The following is a 24,084-nucleotide window of genomic DNA, read 5'->3' on the forward strand; positions in this document are numbered from 1 at the left end:
GGAGCACAATTCGTTATAAATGTCAAATATTTGAATGATTAAACAGATAAGGGTAAATCTGAGCTGAATGCTACTGGAGTATAAATAAAACTGGAGTGTATCCCACTTAATTTTAATACATAAAGCGTGCTTAGACTATTTTACAATGCTGAGTTTAAATAACTAAGGCAATTCAGGTCCTTTTTGCTGAGTAGTTGTTGCTGGTCGGTCGTTCTGTAAAAATAAGAGAAAATATATAATTAGTATTTAAAACTTTAAGGAACCCAACAACAATGTCGTCTATGTAACAATATAGTACCTACTGTTAACGTCAATTTTCAAATTTCTTTCTCTATTACTTTTAATCTTCAAATATTTCATTGAAGTATGTGAATTGCCGCAGATTTGGGACAAATTCTATGTGATCTCAGCTACAAAGCCAAGTTGGCTTGCAGTTGCAGTGCCATATCCTATTTCCGCCGGGCGGCAATTATCCCGACTATCCTGACTCTGAAGCAGCGATATTGTGCTCATTTTAAACCACGTTCTTAAATTTTTGAGCCATCAAGCTTGTCTTCTTCCAGGCTTTCTTTTGCTCTGAATTCCCGAATCACAATATAAACCTAGTTTGCATATCCAGTGTAAAACTTACGTTGACTTATGCATCGACGGATTGCGCGCGTAGTGCGGAAGAGCGAGGGAAGGCAATGCCTCTCTTCTTTCTCTCAGCTTCAGCGCCACTCTTAGTTAATGAATCAGGGGTAATAAGTCCATTGAGTTGGGCCTGCGCCTGAGACTGTGCCTGAGCATCGGAACCACCCCAACCTCCTAATCCTGAACAAAAAAAATGTTGTATTCAACTCCAACGTTACACAGTCATTAAATAATCAGTTAGTAGTTAAAGTTTAAATATACCTTGAGCTTGAGCTTGAGCCTGCGCTAATGCATCAGCTGAGCCGCCGCCATAACCTCCCCAGCCTCCGCCTTGAGCTTGGGCTTGAGCCTGCGCTAATGCATCAGCTGAGCCGCCGCCATAACCTCCCCAGCCTCCGCCTTGAGCTTGGGCTTGAGCCTGCGCTAATGCGTCAGCTGAGCTGCCTCCAAAACCTCCCCAGCCTCCACCACCTTGAGCTTGTGCTTGTGCCTGCGCTAATGCGTCAGCTGAGCCACCACCAAAACCTCCTAAGCCGCCGCCTTGAGCTTGTGCTTGCGCCTGCGCTAATGCATCAGCTGAGCCGCCGCCAAAACCTCCCCAGCCTCCGCCTTGAGCTTGGGCTTGAGCCTGCGCTAATGCGTCAGCAGAGCTACCGCCATAACCTCCCAAGCCTCCGCCTTGAGCTTGTGCTTGAGCCTGTGCTAATGCGTCAGCTGAGCCACCACCAAAACCTCCCCAGCCTCCACCTTGAGCTTGCGCTTGAGCCTGAGCTAATGCTTCAGCTGAACCGCCTCCTAATCCACCCCATCCACCAAGTCCCTGTGCCTGAGCCTGAGCCTGGGCTAAAGCGTTCGCTGAGCCACCGCCTAAGCCTCCGAGTGCTTGTGCTTGAGCTTGAGCAAGAGCATCTGCAGAGCCGCCACCGTATCCTCCGTTAGCTATAGCATCAGCATTGGCATTGGCACTCGCCGAGCCACCACCGGGGCCCCAACCGATTAATCCGTTATTTGTAACGCTGGCGGCGGCATTTGCTGCAGCGTGAGCTGATGAATCGGGTAGGTAATATGGCCCAGGTTGAGGCGCTGGTAGATCTGCGTAAGGAAATAATTTAATTAATATTTATTTCGCTAGTAGAAGAGTAGAATGCAATGTTATAAGCCTCAAAGTCACTTACTGCACCGTCCGTTGGGTACACTTTCGATATATACGTAGTTGAAGCGAATTCTGCAGATGTGGGTGTGGCAAGCGTCGCCAGGAACAGTGAACGGCTCATTCGGCGCGCGGTTTCTGCAGATCGGGGCTGCAACCATTTAAAGATGTAAAGCAAATTGGAATGTCTAGCTAAGAGGCCGTTCTAGTAATATCTCAGTGAATTTCACTGGAAAGTTTCATACTAGATTGAATTTTTGTGTCATTACGTACCTACGTATATGATGACAGGCACTGGGAATGCTCTGTTACCTGAAAAGCAAAAGATATTTAATAAGTAATCAACTTTATATTTACCACAATCAATGGAAAGAGAAGGCTACTCACGGATAACGGGTACTGGTACTGGTACTAGAACGTTCTTGCCAGGGATGGTGATGTATCTGTTGACCGGGATACGGATTGGCGGGGACGGTACTGGGAATGGTACACGGATCTCCCTAGTTGGACCAGGAACTGGTACGGGCACTGGGATTCTCTCTGGTGGAGATGGTACGGGGTAGGGAACCTTGACTTCAGGTCCGGGTACTGGCACCGGTATGCGGATGATCCTGGCTGGAGACGGTACTGGGTATGGACGGGGTACGGGGTAAGGGATGCGGATTAGTTTCTCAACCGGTATTCTGACAACTGGGCCAGGGACGTAAATCTTGACTGGTGGGGACGGCACTGGAACGGGTACTGGTACAAGAACACGTTTGCTAGGTCCAGGCACTGGTACTGGGATTACGCGTGTTGGTCCAGGGATCACAATTGGAGGTGGGCCTGAAAATTACATATGAAAATAATTTGAAGCTGGTTTATTGAACGGATAAACATTAGACAAGCAGCAATTAAAAACAATAAAGCACACTGTCTGATTTACGAATTAATTGTTGCATTCGTTTTTAAACTCAGACTACACAAAAATTACCTTAGAGATCTTAAAGCTACTGCTGGGTGATGTAATAATAAATTAGTTATGATTATTCTTTCTATAATCATTGCATTTTGATTCCAAGAACGTTTAATCCATTGCATATACAAAGCAAAACATAAAATATGTTTTAAAGTTACAGTTATTCTTTGAAATCTTAACTAAATGTGTTTAAGAATGAAATCTTGTCTTGAAGACCACTTTGAATTGAAAAGGAAACCATTTATATTTCTACGTCTTCAATATCGTTTGTTAAATATACCGTAACTAGAACATCTACTACCTTTAAACGAGCATTTTTTCTATATATAATCAGAATCTCGGAAACAGCTCTAACGATTTCGATAAAATTTGGTATGTGGGGGTTTTCGGGGATGACAAATCGATTTAGCTTGATCTTATCGCTGGGATAACCTAGGTACTATTGAATAATGTGTGCTCACCCTATATACATCAAGCCAAGCTATGGGATACACAACGAAATTTCTCAATATATATGTTTTTGAGACGGTCACATTAAGTACATTTTGCAAATTTATTGTCATTATCAATATTGTAGTTATTGAACTTTAAAACGACTAATGTAGTCAATGTTTTGGAAGTGATCATTTAGGCACATCACACCGTCACGATGAAATTTAAAATAAATAAATATCACGGGACAATTCACACCAATTGACCTAGTTCCAAAGTAAGCTTAGCAATGCTTGTGTTATGGGTACTAAGCAACGGATAAATATAATTATATAGATAGATACATACTTAAATACATATTAAACACCCAAGACCCGAGAACAAACATTCGTATTTTTTATACAAATATCTGCCCCGACACGGGAATCGAACCCGGGACCTCAAGATTCGTAGTCCGGTTCTCTAACCACTAGGCCATCCGGTCGTCATTTATGTGTTATAATTATTATTCCCTTAAGTAATGGTCTTGATGATAAATGTGGCTGTAGTTTCAGCTTTACTGTGTCTGTGAGTATGATAGTATTTAGTGTAAAACCCTTACAGATTGGAGTGGGCTGTGGAATGGGCCTAGGAGCTGGAGGCCATGGGACCGGTGCTAGAACAAACAAAAAAAGTACTTAGAACATTCATTAGTTAACACATTCGTTATTTTGCTTCACCTTTAAAAATGTAGTGTTTCAACTACTACTACATACTAATGTCCTAAGACTTAGCATCCACAAAAGATGTGCAAAAATGAGAATCGCCAATAACATCACATAACTTTCCTTGCCTCTCTCAGTACTGTTTTGTTATTGGTAGATTATTCCTTGCTCACTGCTCTGCATCTTCGCACATTATTGGTGGAGATGCAGTCTTAAAAATTGTATTATAACGTGATAATACAATTTTTAAACTAACGCTAAATATAGTTCTGTCCTATTTTCATTTATTTCATTTACCTGGAGGTAATGGTTCTGGCACTGAAAAAAGAGTTATGTTTTTCAATAAATTGTTCATCAATGATGCTTTTTCTTTAACCGAAAAACCAGGCGAAAGTTGGAAATTGCTTTTATTGATACATTTAAGTCATAGCGTAGTGTTTCATACAATTAATTTAAATTTACTTAAATATTATAGATGGAGAAGTTCGTTGTAATGATGATCAGTAAGATATTTAATTGTATTATCTTAAATATACCTACAAAATTTGGCGTTTGAAGTAAGAATGCAAATGGAAAAAGATAGCCGGACTAAAATGTAGAATAGTAGTCAATTTCGCAACTTTCAAATTGTTTAACCGTTAATCATAAGGTGAAAAGATACAGTGCGATGAATAATGATAAATATGATAAATCATCGCTAAGTACCTTCCACTTTATGACAAAAATTATTTAGATTTACCTGGTGATGGAACGTCTGGTACTGCAAGAAAAGTATTAGCTTTATATATTGTTTCAATTGGATCATAGACAAAATGTCAAGATTTTCTTAATAATTTGGCCTTATCTCCGAATGACGCAATTTTTTAATACTTCTGACGAACTCACTTTTGAGTTCGTCTGACACCAAAAATTAAATCATCACGTCTATTTTTGTAAAATTGATGTCATGGAAAATAGAAATGACATAATTAAGAAAATGATGTTTTGTCTAAATGACCCCTTTATAGGTGTTAACATTAAAATATAAACAGTTTTTGTGTACTTAGCACGTCAGTTTTTAGAAATTGGTAATTTTGGACTTCTCTAAGACTTGTTTATATTTTTGAGGTAAGACTGTTATGTTTCAATGTTAAATAGCTTATCAAAAATTATCAATACAATCGTAAATAAACAAGAATAAATTTGTTAGTTAGTAAGAATAATGGAAAAAATAGTTAAATTTGAAATTATTAAAATATTTTAAAAAGATGAATTTGATAGCAATCAAGAAATCTTAAGAAGCAGATGAAATGAAGAATGAAAAGAATTCGAGCTAGCTATTGAGTGATATTTAATTGGAACTGTACATTATTCTGGGTTTCGTAGTGGCAGTAAAATTATCTTTCAAAAGTAAATTAATGCACAAGCATGCATTAAACCAATTTTGATACCATTCGAACAAACCACAATCAAATATTTGGGAATGCGATTAGTTAACGATCATTTAAATGACTGATTAAGTGCATGCATGAAGTTCTGTACTTGACAGGTGATTAGGAACCGCCGACCATTTTTCTTGTTCTGAGTCTAAAGGTAACTGGGAATTAGGTCCGAGATATCGCGATGCTGGGCGCGGTGCGAGGGCTAAAGATGGTTCAACCACGGTTGGATCTTTCCCTGATCCAGACACTGGAAGAGATGGCTGCCAATTGGAACCTGGCCGTGACCCATCATCCAGAACCGAGCCATAGCTAGATGGCTGAGGCCAATTTGGAGCAAATTCTGATCCACCGGGCACCGGTATTAACTGCTGAGGGTCGGCATTGTATAATTGGCCTGAAATAGACGCATAATGCCTCTAATGTAGTAAAAATATACACCGTGTCATAAAATTAATCCAAAGTATTCAGCAGTTGACTGAGTGAGTTTGACTGAACACCCTTGTAAATGATTTTCAGGAGCTTTTAACTGTAGTTAACTAATTCCACATATCGATCGGTTTTAAAAGTGTACGGCGTCAAAGGCGTGAATACATATCGAATCAAAAATCCCTATATACTCGTATATCTTTATAGGAGCGTCTAGCCAAACTAACCTAATCATTTTCCGAAATGTTCGGGATTCATTTTACCACACTTTGTATTTTAACCGCTTACGGGAAATATGGGTGTAATAGGATTGAAAATTTTGTGTCTGTTGGTCTGACCTGTCGGCTGTTCTGCAATCAGTCAATAGAACTCCATAATTATGTTAAACCGAAAGCTTGTGAAAAGAGGTCAACAATAGCTCCTTTACTGAATGAAATGATGATAGGTACATAAATGGAGATAAAGGATAGTTTAGAGATTTGAATACTTGTTTAAAGATGATAATGAAGCCACATAAAAAAGATAGGGAAAGTATTTAGGTATAAATCAAGCTCTTTGAAGTTTAACCCACTAAATAAAAATTAATTGAATGACATCTTTTTAATTAGCTTTATCAATAATCTTTAAAGAGTATAATTACCGTTGCAGTCGCAACTCCTGCAGTTAGGCGCCAAGCTGCCGTAGGGTGTTCTAAAGCAGCCACAGATCTGCGTGCAACCATATGGCGAAGGCTGTACTAACATCTGTCCCTCGTACAAACAACCATTGCTTGGTTGCGGTATTGGTCCTGGTACTGGTAATGGTACTGGTGGCGCAGGTGGAACTGAAATAAAACATAACTTAAATTCCTTATCATGAACATGATAAGATGCAAAAAAGCATGCATGCATACTTAAATAAATGCTAGGACCATGTTATCTATCGTTGATAGACAAATGCACATGAGAATATTGTTGTCTTTACAATTACTTACTGGGCCATGGCGCCGGCACCGGTCCGAATGAATTAGCGTTTGCATTTGCATCAGCTATGGCAGAGGCGGATCCTCCGTTGGCATTGGCAATTGCGTTAGCATCGGCACTGGCGCTTGATCCACCACCGTTAGCTAGAGCATTTGCGTACGCATCAGCATTGGCGCTGGAACCACCACCGTTGGCGAGAGCGTTGGCGTACGCATCAGCGTTAGCGCTCGAACCACCACCGTTAGCTAAAGCGTTGGCGTACGCATCGGCGTTAGCGCTCGAACCACCACCGTTAGCTAAAGCGTTGGCGTACGCATCGGCGTTCGCACTAGAACCACCACCGTTAGCTAGAGCGTTGGCGTACGCATCGGCGTTGGCACTAGAACCACCACCGTTAGCTAGAGCGTTGGCGTACGCATCAGCACTGCTGCTACCGCCTCCGAGTCCACCGGCGTTGGCTAAAGCATCAGCAATAGCGCTAGCGCTCGAGCCACCGTAACCGCCGAAACCACCTCCATTGGCTGCGGCATATGCATCGGCGTTTGCGCTTGCACTTCCGCCTGCTGGACTCCAGCCACCGATGGGTAAATTATTGTCCCAACCTAACAGAGAAAACTATATTCAAAATCATAAGTATTTAAAAGAACATTCAGAGAACAAACATATGTTAATGTGTTAGTAATGTGTGTAAGTCAGCTCGGAGAAGAAATAGTTCTATTGAGTTTTGTTTTCCTATTATATTGATTATTTATTTTAAATACTTTGCGTTCATATATTAAAAATCTTTAGTTCCGTTCGTTGCTAGAACTGAAAAAGCACACAATGTTACTGAAATTTTACTAAAATTAGTACAAAAAACAAACCAAGACGTTATTGATGCAGGGAAAATAAAGATCTGCACTAACAGAAATTTGAAAAATAAAAAATTCAAAAACTAAACGTAAGCCCAATAGCATAACAAATTAGAAGCTAATAGTATTAGCGATTTTATATTGAAATTCACCAATTGGGTACCATAGTGTTGGATACACCAGAATAAGAGATACGCTAAAAGTATATTTTTATCTGCCTTGAATGTGAGAAGAATGAAACTTTTACAAATAGAAGACCCGTGGAGTTACAGACCTGTATGCAAACTACCTGTAATGTCAAAAATAGTAAGGTTAGTCACAAATTTGAAACAAGCAAAATTTTTAATTTTTCTCAAATAGTTTTATTGTGTCTTTTACACCAGCTAAGGTTTTCGACTCATTGAAACTCGATTTTCTTTTTGATTCCAGATTTTTGCTGTTGCGTCGTATTTTTTAAAACTTAATTGATTTACTATAAAACAGTCTCAAAAATAAAAAGAATGAATCCAAATAAGCTGTCAGCTATAAAAAGCTGGTAGGGTTTCTATTTATTGTTGGTTTACGCCAAGGAGCTGTACTAAGACCCGTGTTATTTCGTAGTATGTATAAACACAAGAGCGTCTCAATGCCAAGTTTGCGACTACCGTGCAAGAGACGATGATCTGTCAGCTGGTAGAACTAGTCCGTCAGAAATGTACAAATGACAATTGTTTCGAAAAGATTCATCAAAGATTTTAACTTGGAAATGTTTTTATTCTTGAAAATGTTTCATTATTTATTGCGTTTCGCATTGTGCATTCTATAATCGCTGTAAAAAAGAATAAATACCTATATTAGCACTCAACAAATTGAAGAGAGAAATCATAAACATTTATAGCAACACCCATTTAATTTTTTGTCCCACAAAGCCCTCATTGTGAATTACACTTTAGCTGATGAAATTCATGATACAGTTATTCTCGTTCTTTACCTACAGTATCTACAGGAGCCATGCGCAAACCACTGTTAGCATCGGTTCCTGAAAAATCAGCGATCCCAATTATAAGGAATATTGTCTGTTAAACTTTGCTTTTCATCAACGTCAACAATAAGTATTTTAATATAATTTCGACTCTTGTTATCGTACAGGGAATCAAAAAATATTGAGTTGTTCTTAAATGTGAGATCAATAGGAAAAAAGAATTGCTTTCAGCGAATGAGACTGGAACTTTCCTTGCAAATTCAATATCACTGGCTTAAATTCACTTTTTTAATAACTTAGTTAAAATGTATCTAAAGTATTTATCTCTTTAAACCTGATTAAGGATTAACTTGGGTTGGGATCCCTTGCACGGTAAGCGTATTAAATATGGGAGAGGCCAACGCTTTCCTTGCCGGTCTGTGTAATAAGATTAATGTTTATTTGACGAACACCGGCGGCATATTCAAGTAATATTTTTAAAAATGCCTGTGATAAACTAGCCATGGATTTTAAGGAACTAAAAGGAATCAAACACATGAGACTTTAATACATTTAAATGAAAATATTAGAAAGATCTTGAAAAGATCAAGAGGGTTTGCAATCCCATGATTTCTAATTCATTTGTTTCTTTTCCATATTTTCGCTTAGCCTTATCCGATTTTGAGAATAAATATTTGGTCTCATTGCGACGTCCTGCGTTTTCCTAATAATTGATTTCATTTGTTCTCTACTGCCTATGTTGTGATTAAACAAATTTTTCTTACCCTCGGCCAAAGCCGCCACAGCCAAGAAGCAGAACCACGTGACCTTCCACATTTTGACTTTGTCTCAGAACTCACAGTGAGCTAAGTCGCCCACTGAAGGTGCTGAAACGATCCTCGCTCCCTTATTTAAGTGATTCAGAAGTAACGCGTTGATGGGCGTGGTGAATCAATTTATATATTAAAAGGAATTAAGACGATAAACGCGTTATCAGAGCCTGGTTTAATCAAGGCGCGTTTCGTACGTTGTTGAATTAAGCGTGGTTTATTATTATTTTGATTTATTGATATTTGTTATTACATTTAGTTTTGTTACTAAATATATGTAGTGACATGACGTTGAATGAATTGATATACGATGAAAAGTATTTATTGGATCGATGTAGGTTAACGTGCCTGCTAATGTTATAAATGAAAAAAAAACATGTGTCTGTGTTTGTTACTCCATCATGATAACGGCTCAATGGATTTGGATGACAATTGGCGCACGAGTAATTTACTAGCTAGATAAAAGCTACGTAAGTTAATACTAAGTATGACACTTTAAACGGTACACTAAGTGTATACACGAAGTATTTGTGTATGAACGCGACAGTCACGCTTGTATACAATGAGTATATCGTGTAAAGTATCGTAGTCTATTTGGTTAACGCACAGAATACATTTTATTCCGGAAAATTTAATGTATTCTCACGGAATCGAGTGAAATTCTTCTCAACGGCTTTATATAAAAGTACGCAATAAACTAGACATTCTTTCAATTTCAAAACTAGTTTCACAATTTGCACATGTTATAATTTTCAAACCAATTTATTGCTGCGCAAATCTTGTGATTACACCCAAACCCTCTTAACCTATATCCTAAACAACGTCTTACGTCAATTTTCATTTTGAATTTAAGTGAAAAATGTGCTTTGTTTGCCCATTTTCTTACCGTTTCATTGTGTAAAGATTAAAAGGGTTCAACCCTTAAGGGTTGGGCGGAAAAGGGGCTCGGAATTAAAGAAACGATTAGCTTTCGGTAAAAACCCCCGTCAGCTGAATTACGGGCCTTTTATATTGTAAAAACACTTTTTCTCCTGATCTCAACTGTTTAAATTATTAGGCAAAAAATGGAACTTCAAAAATGTATTCTTTAACCCCACATTAATAATGATTTTCGTCTTAGACGAAGATTTTACTTTGTGCACTAGAGCATAAAAAGTAATTACCTATATGTCGCCTAGATCCAGCATAAACACGAACTTTACGAGCATGATAAGTGAAATAGCAGATTGAACAACAAGAGCATGAAACGAGCCATTTTACCCGAGACGTTCATATAGCCACCCGAGCCGGTATGACGAGGGTGGATAGAACGTCGAGGGAAAAACGGGTTTAATGCTCGAGTTTTACAATCTGCTTTTCACTTCGATTGCGAGGAAATGAAATAGCAACAGTGGAAACAATTTTTTACGTCCTATGTCCCTTTTATTTTTCATGCATTTATATATAATTATGAGAAGCATGAGAAGTGAAAAAGAATTTTGACCCATCTCCTTGAAGTTATTGGACGAAATAATCAAAGTAGATTTCTGTAAATCAATCAAAAAGTGCTGCCAGAACTGATAAAGAAATTTAACGTCCATCTGATCGCAAAACCTTTCCTTAATCTTCTAATACATTTTATTCCCGTAATATATCGTTTTTTTATCTAAAATTGCGAATGTATGTGGAAGCCGGGAACGAATCGATCCTGCTCCAGAATGATTGATTAAAATCCAAGATGGCGACCGCGGATGCGTATTGACAGGGAATTATTATAGCTTTGTGTTCCATCACCGGAGGTAATTGTTATCGTGCGAGAGTTTCCTTTTATTGTAAAAGTTTATATTTTTATTACGATGTCTTGTATTCTTTGTCGAGTCGCCAGTACGCTTGCGTCCCCATACAAACGTAGTTTCGTTTTAACTGGTTTAAACTTACAAGCAGCACTGCAGATCAAAACGCAACTTTGCAACTATAATGGGAGCAGCCATTACGATGTTTATAATTAGGATTGGTTTTTTGGAATCTTTTTGTATTTTTTATTTCAATTCCAAATTTTTACTTTTACGGTCATCCCGTAAAAACTAAATTGAAAATACAAACTGAAATATAGATGCACAGAAAAACCATGGTCCACCAGTGACCATCAGTGGTGTAGCGGTATAGCACGCGGTACGGATTACCGAGGACCTGGGTTCGATTCCCAGTGATGGTCTTATTTTTCTGGTTTTTCTGTGCATCTATATTTCAGTTTGTATTTTCAGTTTATAATTAGGTTTGGTTACAATAAAATGTAACGAGAAAAAAAAACAATAACGAATTTCCATTATTACTATACTTCTAATTAATGTGATTTTATTTAGTTACATTGAATATGAACGAAAGCTAATTCAGAATAACTCAAAACAAAATAGCTGCTCCCATTATAGTCGCAAAGTTTTATTTTGTTTGAGTGTGTTGTTTGTAAATTAGAACGAAACTACTTTTGTATGAAAATACGATCAGCGGCGTGCGTACTGGCAAATCTTCATAAAAAAAGCCGTGGTGGTTTAGACTAGTGGTTGACCCATGGCCTCTTAAGTAGAGAATCATAGGTTCAATTCGGGCTTACAACGGGGCAATGCCGCTGGGGTAATGGGTACGTTTGGGCCAAGTACGATGCGGACGGGTATGGAGTAGTTTTTTTTTTACTTTATTATATAATTTATTCTCATTTTTTTTTTTTTTCCTTTTCGTGATTTTTGACATTTTTTTTTTTTTTTTATTGTATAACTGTTTTTAATAAATTATTATTGTATTATATAGATTATAAATAATAATTTTAAAATTTTCTTTGACATTGTTTGGTTTCTTTTGATTATTTGTGGTTTGATTAATTTGTTATTCTATTTAATTTGACATATTTGTTTTATTTAGTCAGGATTTATCTTTAGTTTATTAGGTAATGTGTATAATATAACATTGTAAATTTTCTATTTAATAAATGATTGATATATATTCGGGCTTACAATTTATTTTTTTTGTAATTAAGTTTGAAATTTTCCACGAGCTTTACGAAGGAAGACATTGTGAGGAAACCTACAATAACCGGCAGAGCATTTCAATGTTGTGAGTTAAGTTCCTAAACTACACCGCATGGGAACTACGGCCCAAGCTTATTAATTTTTAATCCCCGACGCAAAAAGAGGGGTGTTATACGTTTGACCGCTATGTGTCTGTCTGTGGCACCGTAGCTCTTAAACGGGTGGACCGATTTAAATGCAGTTTCTTTATTTGGAAGCTGGTTTTCTAGCGATGGTTCTTAGACATGATCCATCAAAATCGGTTCAGCCGTTTTTGAGATATTGAACTTTGAACTGACAAAGGGGTTTTCCAACTTTTTTTTGGTTAGGTTATCAGTGGGATGATGAGTAGCTTTATTCCCGATTTTAAACTCCCTCCTCTGTAGTCTTTTCCCTGTCATGCACACATCATACTAATATGCATCACCACATGATTTACTGTCATTTGTTGCAAATGGAAAATGGACAACTCTAGATTTTACTTCGCACTTCGCCCTTCAAGATTAGATCCTGAAAAGCTCCGTCTGTCCCACTAGTCCCATTGAGTAGTCCCATCATGGGACTACTGAGACGATTACGTCCCAGTAGTCCCATGGGACAAGTGGCACTAATATTTTTATCATATTGTTGTCCCAAAAGTCCCATTACCGTCATGCTCAAATGGAACTCATAACTGGTGGGATCACAGTAGGACACTTTGTAATTATATTATGTAGTTACACGCAAGTGACACCACTCAGCACTAATAGTTGAGAAATATACTTTTTTTTTTCATCACTGGTATCCTCGTGACGGCCCATCTCTAGCGTTGTCATTCACGTTTTTACTGCCAAACCACCAAGCAACTTTCTCAATTCGAAAATGGAACCTGTCCTATAGTAAAATCGACAAATTTGATGTCTGCTGAAAAAAAATACCACTTGTATTTACGTACACTCAGAAATAAGAGTATGATGAATTGTAAATATGTTCTACCCGAAATAATTTGTTTTGGGCCTAAGCACACATTAAGTTAAGACTTGATTTACACATTCACTTATTGCTTATTTAATTTTGCTCCTAATTTGTAATGGACAATATTCCATTTGGGTTTAATTAATTAACAACAAAAACAAATCTGGTTGTAAATATTTTTCATCACAATTACATTTTGGAAAAATTCCCTTTGGTTGATATTCATTTCGGTCCAAATTCAAAATGGTCAATTCACGTGGACGATTTTCCATTTGCACCGAAAAACAGTCAATCCACCACATATATACCATCGGCAATGCCCATGTACAAAAGCCCCTCGATATACGGCTCTATCATCATCATCCCAGCCTATATACGTCCCACTGCTGGGCACAGGCCTCCTCTCAGAAGAAGAGGGCTTGGGCCATAATTCACACCATTGAATTGCTTCGCAGGTTTGTGCAAGTTTCCTCACGATGTTTTCCTTCACCGCAAAGCTCGTGGTAAATTTCAAATGTAATTCTGCACATGATTTCGAAAAACTCAGAGGTGCGAGCCGAGGTTTGAACCCACGACCCTCAGCTTGAGAGGCGATAGGTCAAACAATTATGCCACCACGGCTTACGGCTCTATACCCACACATTATTATGCGAAACTTGTAAATTCGCTTACGCATTGTCGACGTCGCATAAAACCCTTAGATCACGTAGCATACATAATATATGGCGCATTCAGACCGTAAGATAAACAGCCTGCCTAAGACAGATAGGATGGCGAAATATGGAGTTATAGTTAGTAAAATGAAGGGTGAGAGCATAGAACTGTATGTATTCTCCTTCCACAGTTTGTGATGCCAATTTTTCACTACTCCCGCAAATGAGCACGTTTTTAGGGTTCCGTAGCCAAAATGGAAAAAACGGAACCCGTATAGTTTCGTCATGTCAGTCTGTCTGTCTGTCCGTCCGTCCGCGGCTTTGCTCAGGGACTATCAATGCTATAAAGCTGTAATTTTGCACAAATATATACCTAAACTACGCCGACCAAATGGTACAATAAAAAAATCAAAAATAACTTTTTTTAGAGTACCTCCAATAGATGTAAAGTGGGGGTGATTTTTTTCTCATCCAATCTTGTAGTGTGGGGTATCGTCTTTTAAAACCATTAGGGGGTTGCTAAGACAATTTCCATTCAGTGATTTGCTTGCAAAATATTCAACTTTAAAGTGCAAATTTTCATTAAAATAGGGCGTCCCCCCCCCCCCTCTAAAATGTAAACCAGTGGGTGGAAGCATTTGAAAAAAATCAGGATAGTAGTAAGTATATCAAGCTTACAAGGAAAACTATAACGGTTACGTTTTCTTGACAATTATTAGTAGTTTAAGAGTAAATAGCAGCCTAAGGTATAAAAATATATCTAAACTTGGGATATTCCGTACAAAATATAAAATCCTTAGAAAAATATTACTTAATTTTTTCGTAATGGCTACGGAACCCTATTTCGGGCGTGCCGCTCTTGGCCGGTTTTTTTGGACCTAACTTAGTAACGATTATCTCGAAATGTATAAGTACTTTTTCTAAAAACAATAATTTAATCTCCCAAACAAAGTGTCTCTCCTCAACCGCAGTCTGGGCAGCACGAATAGCATCCTGAGCATGTTAGCCCACCGCTGGGACTCCCCGCTGCTGCAACGATACGTGCAGCTACACGCGCCTGTACCGCCTATATGTCCAGGCGTCTTTAGTCTTTAATTTTGTTTATTTATTTAAGTTAACCATAGCGATAAGATTATAATTTGTAACTACTGACACTATGGATTCAAAGTCCGCAATAAATAAATTGTATTTGTAAATAAAGTAAATTATATAATGTTCAATAAAAAGTCATTGAATTTAACTGTTGATTATTTAAAAAAAATCCAAAATTGTACGTTAGAGCCCTTAGAAAAACGCCAAAAGAGTTGTACTTGAACTGGATCTTGTGTTTTTCACCTCACTCCAACGCTTAGTTTACAATTTTCCGGCAGAGTGGACAGCTTATTTATTTAGTAGAAGACATTGAATTTTATAACACTCTCTCCAAAGATAAACTTATGGGTATCGTTTACATTTTTTGCTGCTTACATAAGCTACCGTGTTACTCTTGCTAAGTGTTATAGCCTAACTAATTATGATTTGTGATTGTTTCAGGTAATAAAATGTACAACTCACTTCAAAAATACCTCCAGTCATTCTAATCAGTAAGTCACACGAAGTGTTTATTTTAAACAAGTATTTACCCGCGGCAGCGTTCGCGTAAATCTGATACGGATGTTTTTTAAATGCCCAGAAATTACTCTTACATTGTGGTCTTCGTTAATTTGTTAGCGGGTAAGATTTTCATATAATAGCATATAATGATTACCGAGACCAAGATATTTGTACCTAAACTAAATTTGCTGAAGCTTTCGTCCAACCGTTTTAGTGTGAAATAATAACAAACCAGACGTATTATATCGTACACACTCATGAAAATTCTTGATAATTATCAGCTTCTAACAGTCCACAGTTTGACGTAGGGTCTCCCCTAATGAGCGCCATTTTGCCCTATTCTCGGCTCGACGCATCCAGTTAGACAGACTCATAAACAGCTCATGTATTTTTACTAAAATTAGTTGGATAGATATAGTAAAATTCTAGTGGAAATAAGCATTTTAAACACGTATTTACTTATTGTTAAAATTAATGCTATCCCATGGGAAATACGAAATCAGAGATAGGTAAAACTTCGTATTTAAATCATGGTGGTCGTAATTCCCTGGACAGCTGGTGGCATATGCTGTACACAAGGTTCTATGTTCAGCTATTTCTAATTTACACTTTCGTATGAAACAAATAGGGTTTGTTTTAGCTATGGGACGATAGAACATGGGACTCTGTGGTAGTGTTAAGAGGCAAATCAGAGTGCAGTTAAGGATTGGTGTTTATGGTGTAGTTTACGTTGGATACAGACTGCGCTTTTGCAGTTTAAGTTTTAATATAAACGGGGACTTCATGTCATTATTTTGGAAGCAGTATAGCTTTAATGGAGGCTGGGTTTTTGTTGGATACATCATTGGCCATTTATTTATTAAAAGTCTCTCAGTGTCTAATCAAATCCAAACTAGCACAAAGAAAACCGAAATGAGAAAGTAACTGGTTGTCTGTTACATTTCCATGCCTAAGCCATTGAACCAAATGTAATATTATTTTAAATGGAATAACGGAATTTTGGGAAAGTGCGTACTTTTGTCCCGGAAAATTCAAAGTTCCCACAGGATATCGATGGTCCAACTCTTTAAAGACGAAATCACTTGTAAGTACTTTAGTAGATATATACATACTTAAATACATATTTAACACCCAAGACTCGAGATTAAACATTCGTATTTTTCATACATAATAATACTTTACATACATACTTTTTTAATAATAATCTGGCGTCGAACGCGAGACCTCAAGTAGTTCTTGGACTCTACCCAAACATCAATCTACACTACTAAAGCATAATATAAATCAACACGCAATCAAACATCGGCGTGTTCCTTCCACCCGGGAGCGAACACGCCTGTCCGTCAGGACCGTCCGGGAAAACAACGGTTCCGGACGATGTCCGGAAAGAACAAACTACGTGGTAGATAATAACTGCTGCGTTTCTGGGCCGTAGAGTCAACCAATGCAATTCTTACACCAGTGGTCGTATTATTTAGCGCTGGCATTCGCAATTGTATTCATAACACAATACAATACAATGACTCTTTATAGTGCATGCACCAGAAATTGTTAACTACACAGGAAACCACCTATTACCCGACCCGGGTTATGTTTTTTCTACCTTTATCTTTATAGGTATTTTGATTTCAAGAATGTTAAACAATAAGGCCTGGTAGCTTATTTAATTTGACGGAAGCAGTCGACAGAGGTTTTTGTACGTTTTGTTAATATTTCAAAACATTTAAATAAAGAGGTCTAACGGTCTTCAGATAACATATCTTATGTTAAATTACGGTGAGGCTGCCCTCCCTGGCATTATACGGCTCGCTGCGGAAACAATTTGCCGCCCATAACCATCACCCTGTATAATGATAATGATCTTAGATAACGCTAAAGGATAGATCCGGGACACGCTGTGCTTGTAATGCTATCTAAATTATATCGTTTATATCTGGAACCAAGATGACTTTGAGGCTATTTTTTGTTAATGTAAACAAAGGAGTAAATTAAGGTAGCCACAATAATCATTTTAAGGCACTATAGTAAACCGACTAGAGATTAATTAAATCAAAGTCAAAGTATTTATTGTGCGTTACAGCTAACATTACACAGGTGTTACGATTATGACTTATATCTACGTTTCTCTGTAACACGTCAATATGATATACAATTTTCCTGAACAACTGTGTAGGATCTAAAGTAAAATGTACATTATTAGATTAAAATCCATTATTAAATTAAATTCTTTGCACTGTCCAATAACTAATCCCAATAAACAATATGTAACATTAAAATATAATAATAATAACTATAATTGATCGAATTAAGCATTTTAGAATCAATAATAGATTGCAAGTTCCGACAGTTCAGTCCATATAAATTATAAATATATTTAACCTATACCTATACTCATCCAATACATAATATAGCGTTAATCGGGTCTCCTTCGTAATCCATCATATCGATTGTGCTAAACTCATATTTGCCATAAACACTTTTGACATAACATATTTTTGCCATAATGATCATTTTCCATAATGATCTTATGTCCTAATAATCATAAGCCATAATATCACATGTCCTAATACTCTAAATCCCTAATATGTTTCGTACTAATATAGTATGACATAAAACTTACGAGTTATAATATTAAAATCCATAATATATAGGTTAGGTTAGAATTGCGACTAAATATTAGGACAAAAATATTATGACATTTATTTTATGGCAAACGTTATTATGGCAAAAGATTACTATGACAAACGTTGTTAAGGATTCTGAGATTAGGACAAAATATATTATGGATTCCAATATAGACCCCGTTAATCAAATCGACTCGAAATAACCAAATTAAAAGTATTTTCTTCATGTTTTACACTAAAACGGCCGGACTAACAAAGTAAAGATAATCTTAAGCTGAATGGTTTTTTTGTGCTCGATTATGATTAAATATTGCAATTTTGTACAAGATTACGGAGCCTTTCAATACGGTCATAATTATTAAAATACCGTCGTTATAAGAACGATGCTAATTACCGCGTCTACCTTTCACCCCATCTACCGTAATGCGACGCCTTAATGTGCAAAACTTTTAATTACTTTTTCCCATAATGCCACATCCGCCCAAACTATCCGGTCCCTGCGTTAATACAACGCTATGCAAGCAGGCGACTTCTCAAATTGACATCATATCCATATAAACCGATTTACCCAGACCCGTTCCTTCATAGCACTTTATAACTGAGCAGAGCTCTAGTTCAACTGGCTGTAGGAATACCAGCCAATTAATGTTGAAACAGTATTGAGCGTTATCTCATATAATTCAGGTTTAGAGATCTCGTGTTGCTATATTGATAGACACCAGCTCAAGTTGGTCTCTCTTTCAATGCAAACTGCTATTGCAAGGTTCAGGTTATGTTGGTATTGTTTTGGGCGCCATCTGTTGGTTGGTAATGTAAACGTGGATATAGCATGCGCACGTGGGTAGAGTGCATTTTGGTTTCAATTTGGCAACCCCTACCAATGGTGTGTTACTAAAATTTCTACCTTAGAATTTTTAATCGACTTCATAGAAACGAAATGTTTGCCTTGCTTCTCGGGTACCAAACGTATATTAACATGCATAACCCCCTTTCCTCCTCTTCCACACAAATTGATAAATATATCACGCAGTATGTGTATTAAAATCCCTCTAATATTATAAATGCGTATGAAAAATTGCATAGTTCCCGCCGAGCGAGCCGAGCCGATTTGCCATACTGGAGGAGTTGCTCTAATTACCACGCTGAGCAGGCGGGTTGGCAATCGTAGTGTGTGTAAGTGTGTGTGTGAGACGGTGTCGCTGCTTCCGACACCAACCCGAGCTACAATGTGCTAGATGCATAGGTCCAGAAATCTCTTAGTCGCCTTTTACGACACCAAGGAGAAGAAATGGGAGAGTGCTATTCGTGAGTCGGCACCCCACGGCAACGGCCTTCTCAGTGGCGTGCCATTGGAGAGGCCTATGTCCAGCAGTGGACTAAGATAGGCCGATGATGATGATGATAAAGCCGAGCCAAGTCGCTAGCTAGTTCTAAAAATCATTACTTACAGTTGAAACCCCATGGTACTGGTCCCAAAAGAGAAGCAACCATATGCACGCCGCCTGTTTCAGCGGTACCGCTTCTGAATTTTAAATCGGCCAAATTTCAGCAACAAAATATTTTCACTAGCGCGCATGTTGCATGGATTCGGTAAGAGACGGTTTAGATAAAGTTTAAAATTTAAAACTGCTTCCGTACCTGAGCGGTTAGGCTAGTCAGTAGTTTAGTTTATTTACTGAACTTATCCGGTTTAAAAATGGCTGGTGTACAGGGTAACTTAACTTCTTAGTCAATAATACTAATTTATAAATGCGAAAGTTTGTAAGTGCGTGCATGCGTGCGTGTGTTTGATGAATGATGATGGATCTCTATGCTAAAACGAGTGAAAATACATAAGCTGTCTATCTTGATATTCCCTTGGTATTGGGATAAAATCCCGAAAAAATTACATGGTAGATTTCATTAACAAGCAATTAAAAAGCAATTGCGGCAAGTTTTTAGATTTTAATAATAATAATAATAATAATAATAATTCATTTATTCGTTCAACATAGGTTAGTACAAAAGATCTTAAAGCTACTTGAAGTATCACTATGTTGCGCCGTTAGGCATACAAACAGGTCGTGATGCATTCACACGCATCACATAATAATTCTCATCATAGATACTTAATACGAGTTATTGCAATCTGTTAGAAATTCATTTATGGAATAATAAGCTTTTGTTACTAAAAAATTACATAAAGTTTTTTTGAATTTATTGATATTCTCTATATTTGTTATGTCCTCCGGTATCTTATTATAAATATAAGGAGCCATTCCCAATAAACTTTTCCGAAATAGAGCAGTGCTATGAGGCATCGCTCTCAATTTGTTTCCAAGTCTTGTACTTTTAAAACTTTTAAATAGATGCCAGTTGCAGTTGCCAGTTTTATCCCGATCTTGGGGGAATATCGGGATAAAAATTAGCCTACTTGTAATCCAGATGTCCAGCTATCTACATACCAAATTTCATCCAAATCCAACCAGCCGTTTTAGCGTGAAGGAGTAATAAACTAACTTACACACATACAAACTTTCACATTTATATTATTACTAAAGATATCCAACTTTTTATTTCAGTCGCATTTTGATCAAAGAACAATAAGTGCAAAAATTTACCGCGGAACCTTATCCAACTAAACCCAAGATCCCTTCCTAACGATTCCGAAGACGTTGCAGCTGCTATGTTGTTCTATATGCAACAGCGAAAAGCACAAAGCTTTCGTTTCATTTTACAATTTAGCCTTTTGACAATAACTGCATGTCCTGTTCCATAATTCAGTATTCTAATGACAACGAAAAGGAACTAAAACGCCGAATGTATGCATAGTCGGCTCAGTAAATGCTTTAACACTTATTATAGTTCCTACGAAACAATTTCAAGTAAAAAAAATGAACATTTCTCTCACAAAGAGACGAGTCTGAGATGACAATGACTGCAACATCTAATCATGTGTATAAATAGATAAATTCTCGTCAAAATTAACAGTATGCAAAGTTTCGTGTCTGTGCTATCAACCATTGAGGAGTTCCCCTATGAGGAGACGACCCTGGCTGCAGCATCAGATCGTGTCTGTCATTTAAACGTTTTTGTCATTGAAATTGAACGCACATGCATAGTTTCGTATCTGTGCCGTTAATTATTGAGGAGTTCCCTCCTTCGGAGACGACTCTGGCGGGAACACCATACTCGTAGTTCCACTACCCACCCCACACCTTAAAAATTGTGCTTAAGAACAGGGAAAAACTGAAAATTTACTATCCATTACGTTTATAATATCGATACCTATGTGATTGTTCTATTTTGCTGATATTTGACTGATAAATGTTTTTTATTAGACCTATCGTTTTTACACAAACCTAACCAAAAATTATACAGATTGATATTTCAGGAGGAGGTAGGTATGAATATTTTAGGAATGTGCCGAAAAGTTTTGAATGGAATCAATGAACATAAAGACAATCAAGGACGGACGGACCTTCGTTAGGATTGCTTCCGGATCCGGTCCGGGCCGGCCAATATGTCCTTGGGTCATTTAAATATACACATAACTAAATACATTTACACGGCATGGTATCCTACGTGTACAGTCGGATTAAAAAAAAGTTCCTCACCCTAAGATCTATTTTCCTTTGCTCAGTATGAGCGCTAATCTGCTTTACAGATTGAGTAGGACATACCGCGTCAACCTGTCAACCTGCTAAACATAATCAGGCGACCATAGCAACCATATCACTACACCTTGGCACTGAGAAACACTGACAATTAAATAGAACATTATTTGATTGAAATTTTTACGAAGTTTCTTATTAAAAAGGTTTTGTATTGATATGAAACTAGATATAATGTTAGAGGTGTATACTATTTTGACCCTTGTTATCATGTCAAGTAAGTATAATTTGATATGCACTTGTCTACTTAGTACTTTGGTTTCAAAACGTACTAAGTGTCTATGACTTTGTAAAGGAATCAATTTAATAACTGACGAAGGTTTTCCTACCCCCACTGTACCTACCCATATTATACGCAGTATAGTCAAGTAGAAAAGTCATCGTCATCTCGGCTTATATTAATTCCACTGCTCACACAGCACTCCTCTCAGAATGAGTGGGCTTGGTCTGCAGATCCAACGCGGGCGTAGAAACTCACACACACCATGGAATTGGTTCCCAAGTATGTAGAGTTTTGTTTCAGTTGCTCTTTTGTTGCTATCCCCTCGACAGGGTGTTAAAAAATACATTTTGGATACAATTTATATTTTTGCTGACTGTACTTTTGTTACTGCACTTAAATCAATAATAAATAAACATCAAACTAAGCAAAGCTTGTACTATGGATATTAGGCAACGGATAAACATACTTATATTATATAGAGAAATACATACTTAAATACATAATAATTAAACATCGAAGACCCGAAAACAAAATTTGTATTATTCATACAAATATCTGCCCCGGCCGGGAATCAAACCTGGGACCTCAAGCTTCGTAGTCAGATTCTCTAACCACTTGGCCATCCGGTCGTCTAAACTGGGATTGTTATCCAACTTACTTACGTACAGTCCAATGCAAAAATATATATACAGCCACAGCGTCAAAATATGGTTACATAAAGGTGTATAGAGATATTTTTGACGTCTTGGTAACGTATATAAATTTTAACGTATATATATATAATTTATGCCTTTGACCGTTCTTATTGTCACCAAATTTCAAGTCATCCGAACACAGGAAGTGGTTCAAATTAAACTTACAATATTTGACCCAACTACAACAAACAGGGAAGGCAAGCTAAATAATGGCTTGTAAAAAAAGTAACAGTAACAACTGTGCTTATTTAACTTCCCTTCCATCAAATAAATAGTGCGAATCCACAAAAATAAAGTTTATTTTATAAATCTCATATGCACATTTTCCTTATAACTTCAACTCCAAACGGCACAGTAATACGGAGCTGACAATAAACCTGCAAACTTTATCTCACCGGTTATGAAGCCGCCATTTTAGGCAGGTGCGTCGCCATTTTGTTTTCATTTGAATTTCGAATATTCACTTCATACGGCGAAAGTTTCAGTTTTAACTCTGAAGTTTGAGTTTGAAGACTAAACACAATAAAATGAATTGAAGTGGTGTTTATTCTCAAATAATTATGTTATTTATAGTCCTAGGGTTTATTAAGAAGAAGTAGACGAAATAAGAGCCGAGGTGCGAGGATCATCCAATAGAAAACTAGTGCTAAGCGATGCTAGGAAAATCAAGTAATCCTATTGGTAGATTTTTCTTTTCGTATACTGCGCAGCTTGTAAGATCAGCTTATTATTAAAATGTCAAATGGACGAAGCTCAAAGTTTTTTTTTTAATAAGTCAAGTAAACATTAAAGTTAAAGAACTCGAAGAGGGAAAGAAGCATGAGTTTAGTGTCTTTGGATGCAATACCATGCAGTCCCTCCGTCCAGTAAGATCCATTGGTTGGATCCATCGATGAATTCGGCTCCGGCCCATTTATGTATTTAGTTCCATCAACGGAGTTGAGCGAGCTTTATAAAGGTACACTACATTCACGTTTTTTTTGTACATTTGGATCCATCAGTATATTTTCGTGTACAAAAGCTTTGCCACAATACAATAGGCAGTAGATTGACTCAGCCGTATTCTTGAAATTTATACCTATTGCTGGGCGGAGCGCTAGGGTTGGCGTCTACAATAAGTAAAACAGACGTATGTAGATTTTTATTGTATGTGTGTAGTTTCAGGTGTAGGAATAAAACATATGTTAATTTTATGATTAGAAATTAAATTATAAGTTGGTAATAGAAAAAAATGCGTCTATTGCGGCAAGTTCGAAATGACTTGTTGTTAAATTTGATCTCATAGAAAAATCTCATTTTTATGAAGAGTTAGTACCGAGTGCTATAGCCACGTTACGGAAT

The 24,084-nt window shown here is 37.2% G+C and overlaps 2 protein-coding genes across 7 annotated transcripts in view; one reads left to right on the forward strand and one right to left on the reverse strand.

Moving 5' to 3' along the window:
* Nucleotides 1–24,084, forward strand: part of LOC141439356 (uncharacterized) — a 1,011,003-nt gene that overhangs the window by 608,071 nt on the left and 378,848 nt on the right.
* LOC141439012 (uncharacterized) lies at nt 99–9,359 on the reverse strand. Of its 6 annotated transcripts, none has more exons than XM_074103116.1 (14): nt 9,263–9,359; nt 7,812–7,826; nt 6,698–7,288; nt 6,365–6,547; nt 5,399–5,692; nt 4,617–4,637; nt 4,175–4,195; nt 3,775–3,828; nt 2,171–2,608; nt 2,057–2,095; nt 1,809–1,934; nt 895–1,725; nt 632–813; nt 99–213 (listed from the first exon to the last, which is right to left on the reverse strand). In XM_074103116.1, the coding sequence occupies exons 1-13, from the start codon at nt 9,312–9,314 to the stop codon at nt 638–640; spliced, it is 2,841 nt and encodes a 946-aa protein (XP_073959217.1). In that variant the 5' UTR covers nt 9,315–9,359; the 3' UTR covers nt 99–213; nt 632–637. The 6 variants fall into 6 exon arrangements, with proteins under 6 accessions (XP_073959217.1, XP_073959215.1, XP_073959218.1 ...); XM_074103114.1 differs by lacking the exon at nt 7,812–7,826 and adding an exon at nt 8,508–8,555; XM_074103117.1 differs by lacking the exon at nt 7,812–7,826.

Source organism: Choristoneura fumiferana, chromosome 20, assembly GCF_025370935.1.
Source record: "Choristoneura fumiferana chromosome 20, NRCan_CFum_1, whole genome shotgun sequence".
Classification (NCBI taxonomy): domain Eukaryota; kingdom Metazoa; phylum Arthropoda; class Insecta; order Lepidoptera; family Tortricidae; genus Choristoneura; species Choristoneura fumiferana.

Bases quoted from the DNA above. Each gene is read 5' to 3' on its own strand.
- LOC141439012 (XM_074103114.1), bottom strand. From the start codon at position 9,314: ATGTGGAAGGTCACGTGGTTCTGCTTCTTGGCTGTGGCGGCTTTGGCC. The intron at 6,548-6,697 runs GTAAGTAATTGT...GTTTTATTTCAG, and splicing joins GGTGCCGGCGCCATGGCCCA to TTCCACCTGCGCCACCAGTA. The intron at 814-894 runs GTATATTTAAAC...TTTTTTGTTCAG, and splicing joins GGCTCAAGCTCAAGCTCAAG to GATTAGGAGGTTGGGGTGGT.